Here is a 3,768-nt window from a genome sequence, read left to right as displayed (position 1 = left end):
CAGCCCGAGCGGGAAGTGCAGCTGTGCACACGCTCGGGCTTTCCCTTTGCAGCTGGCCAGTTCCGTATGCACTGCCCGGAGCCATGACACGGCTCTGCCCGGCCGCTCCAGCCCCGCTGCTGTGCGCCCTCGCTGTGCTGCTCCAGACGGCTCTCTCACTGGATCATGTGCCGATGCTGCTTTGGTCAACTCAGAGGTAAGAAATAGAGTACAAGTGTAGCCCTGCTAATGATCCTGCTCTGTGTGTGTGTGCACAGAATATATTGTGCCATTGAATATGGTAAATCAGCTCTAGGCAATAAATAAATTTGCACCTTGGCCATCAAATTAGCCAACAGATTTTACCCATTTTTATTTATAATTTTAGCATTCCAAGCCGAGCAGAAAAAAGTAAATAAATTCTGTAAACTAAAAATCTGAAGTAGGTGTGCTTTATTCACCCTAAAGCATCTTTGAACCTACCGTTAGAGATGTTGTGACCTAAAGCCACAACATGAGGCAGTAACACAAAAAGGAGCTGACCAAAAACTCTGTGGCTGTTTTTAAAGCCTAGCTTCTGAACCCTGACTTTTCACTTTAATGTTCTTTTTAATACAGGTTCTTAAGTACACTGCTGTATGTATATGCATCAGTTGTCAGAAAAATTAAAGTCTTGACAGATCCATAGATACATGAATTCAGGGGTTTACATATACTCATGAAATAGGACTTTGAAGATGTTTTGAAAGAACTAGGGATAGACCTCTTTCTTTCCAACCAGGAGTTTTATTCATGCTCACTTTAAGGATTGTGTACCATTAGTTGGGGTTTCCAGAAATATGGCAGGTTGGGCAATGCAGTAGCTTCGAGTAGATACTGGATATGTAAAGTTGTCAGGAAAATATGGGTCATTTATTTACCACCTTTGCCATATGTTTACTCATCTTTTATTGATTTCCAAAACCTGAAACTCTGCATATAGAAATCTGCAAGTTTTGAAAAATACTGATTTTATTGCTTTTGCTTTTTCCCTCCCCCAAATGAAAAAAAAAAAGAATGTTTCAACATCAAGGCAATTTTATATTCAAAATACTTAGTGTTTCACCACTATATGACAGGCACTCATATGAGTATTAACCCGTGTATTTAAAAGCAAAGGAAGTATTGGAAAGCACTGGTTTTAGTTCCAAAGTGATTCTAAGCATCTAAGAAAAGGTCAGTTCTTCCTTTGTCCTACATCCTGGTTTATATAAAAACATACCCGCTGTATATATAAACAAGACTTTAGCACTTAATCCCATCTGGTCATAAAAGCAACATTTCCATCAACATGCAATTAGCAGCTTGTTCTACTGCAGATTTTTCTGGTTTATACAAATCTAGAGCAAGAAGATCAGGATACTGGACTGGGTAAACAGGTTTGTGTCTCCAGGCATAGAACCTTGTGTGGAAGAAGTGTTCCTCCAACCATGACACTTGCATTCTGAAAGGAGAAGTTCTTGTGGGGTCAAAATTAGTTCTGGTGAAGGTCTATGAAACAACTGAATAGGAGTTTTTCCTTATTTTATAAAATAAAGTAACACTAACAACAACTTTCTGTTGCTAACCCCTAACTGTGCTTTACATCTTGGTACTTCACAGCGATGTTTGCAGTGTGTGATCCACAGGCCTATGAAATTTGGAAATTACTGTTAAGAGTCTTAGGAAAGTTAACTACAGAATTGCAGTAATTATGGATATCTCTGTATATCTGTTCCTTTTGTAGGAACATGTCCCACCAGTAAAAAAGTTTAATGATTCATTAATCAACAGAAGTTGTGGTTCACTGATCTATTCCATCATCCTCACCCAGATGACCTGTTAGAATTTTATATTGTATAATTGAAGGATACTACATTTTTTTTCTAGTTTAGAAGTAGCCAGTGTTTGTCAAGCCATATGTCAGGGCAGCTGTATTAGAGAATGTAAAACTTTAAAGTGTCTTTTATGCATTATTACTGTACTATAATCATTCTATTAAAGATAATGTTAGAAGCCAGATAGAGGTGAAACCTGCAGCTGACAAGCACATGCAGTGCACAAAGCAAAGGGAAGTGTGATATTAGTTCTCACAGAGACATTAGTAAATCAAACACCTCTTTTCTCTAGAAGGAAAAATGAAGATCCCTACTTGGAGAAACAGGTTTTTTTAAAAACAACATTCTTTCTCCCTTCAACTAGGGAATTACTCAGTATGTCACACTGTCCCATTTTTCACAAAAGAATATATCTTTGGATATTCTTCAAATAACTTTGGCGTGGAAAATTTGACCTTTATTATAAATCAGCCTTTAAACTAATATTCCCTGGTTGAGTTTTTGAAGCATGGAAGGTTAAGAGGATCTTCTTGCATATGATACACAGAAGAAATTTGATTTGGCCATTTTGAAACAATATTAAGAAGAATTTCTTTCCCTCCACAGATAAAGAAAAGAAGTTTGGGCAAATAAATTCATTAAAATTAGCTTTTGTGATTGCCCCCTCATGTGTTTGTTTTAGGAATGACTCTTGCCTACAGTCTTTTAAAATATATTACTTCCCTTTTTTTAATGCTATGGCAATATAGGGAAAATAATCCTTTTCTGGCAAATCCTAACATAAAACGAATTTTTTTTTAGCAATAATTTTATTGGATGCCTATGGAGACGCTGTGTGCCAGCATGAATGCTGTTTTACTGCCGCTGGGCAGGGAATCACATGGGTTCTTAGATGCTAATCACAAGGTGACTGATGGAGACAACTGATAAGAATTAACTTGTGTGAAAGAGTTCTGAATCCAGCTACAAAGCAAAAATGTAAGGTCATGAGTTAGACTGCTAAAAGTCTTGTTATCTTCTCATCAGCCCTTCTGGCGGGTCCAGATGCAGGAAATCTTGAAATCTATGCTTCCATCAACCTAATTGCTCAAATCCCAGAAAGAATACTGTTCAGGAAAGAACATAATGTTGTCATGTCAGAGCAGTGAGGTATAAGAAAGAAGAAAAATATCAATCTAAGCTTGCTTTCCTCACTTCCTTTAGGGCATTGTTTGACTGTTGGAGAAAAGAGAGAACAATTGAGTTTTAAGTTTCCTCAAACTTATAGCTTCTTTAGGATTCCTTAAACCTATGTGCTCCTGCACACACATTAAAGTGAATACATGAGAAGAGATGATTGTCATTTTGAGCCATGATGGTGCTGTGGTGGGGACTCTAATGCACTTGCATGTGGCTAACTTTACAAGGCTTTGTGTGTCTTTGGACACAAGATTTTATCTGAGCAATCAATAATAGCAATCAATATGTGTGTTGACCTGCTGCCGGTTTCACACCATGTCATCTGTCACTAGGGTGAGGAGTTCAGCGGGATGAGCTGCTTGGCTGCGTTCAGGGAAGCACATTGTTTCTGTATCCACAACCCCTTGGCACTCTCAGATCTCCATTTCCCCATGCAGTTCACAGTAAAGCACCCAGTAAATGCTACTGACCAGGCCAGGAAGCTGGTGGGGGGCTGGAGCACAAGTCTTGTGAGGAGTGGCTGAGGGACATGGGGGTGTTAAGCCTGGAGAAAAGGAGGCTTAGGGGAAACCTTATTGATCTCTCTAACTCCCTGAAGGGAAGCTGTAGCCAGGTGGGGGTTGGAACAGATAGGGGGTTGGTCTCTTCTCCCAACTAGGAAGTGATTGGATAAGAGGAAACAGGGGAAGTTTGCACTAGGGGAAGTTTGGCTTGGATATTAGGAAAAAATTCTTCACTGCAAGTGTGGTCAGGC

At 39.3% G+C, this 3,768-nt stretch overlaps 1 protein-coding gene across 1 annotated transcript in view; it reads left to right on the top strand.

Moving 5' to 3' along the window:
- The first annotated feature begins 4 nt into the window (after positions 1-4).
- The window catches only part of LOC310908217 (V-type proton ATPase subunit S1-like), a 47,213-nt gene continuing 43,449 nt past the window's right edge, over positions 5-3,768 (top strand). Inside the window, exon 1 of the mRNA XM_083859032.1 lies at positions 5-196. Coding sequence (XP_083715158.1) covers positions 84-196 — 113 coding nt within the window. The 5' untranslated portion in view covers positions 5-83. The remainder of the gene's footprint in view (positions 197-3,768) is intronic.

The sequence above is a fragment of the Zosterops lateralis genome (assembly GCF_965231275.1).
Source record: "Zosterops lateralis genome assembly, chromosome: 4".
In the NCBI taxonomy this organism is placed as follows: Eukaryota; Metazoa; Chordata; class Aves; order Passeriformes; family Zosteropidae; genus Zosterops; species Zosterops lateralis.
This window is presented reverse-complemented; position numbering and strand designations above follow the sequence as displayed.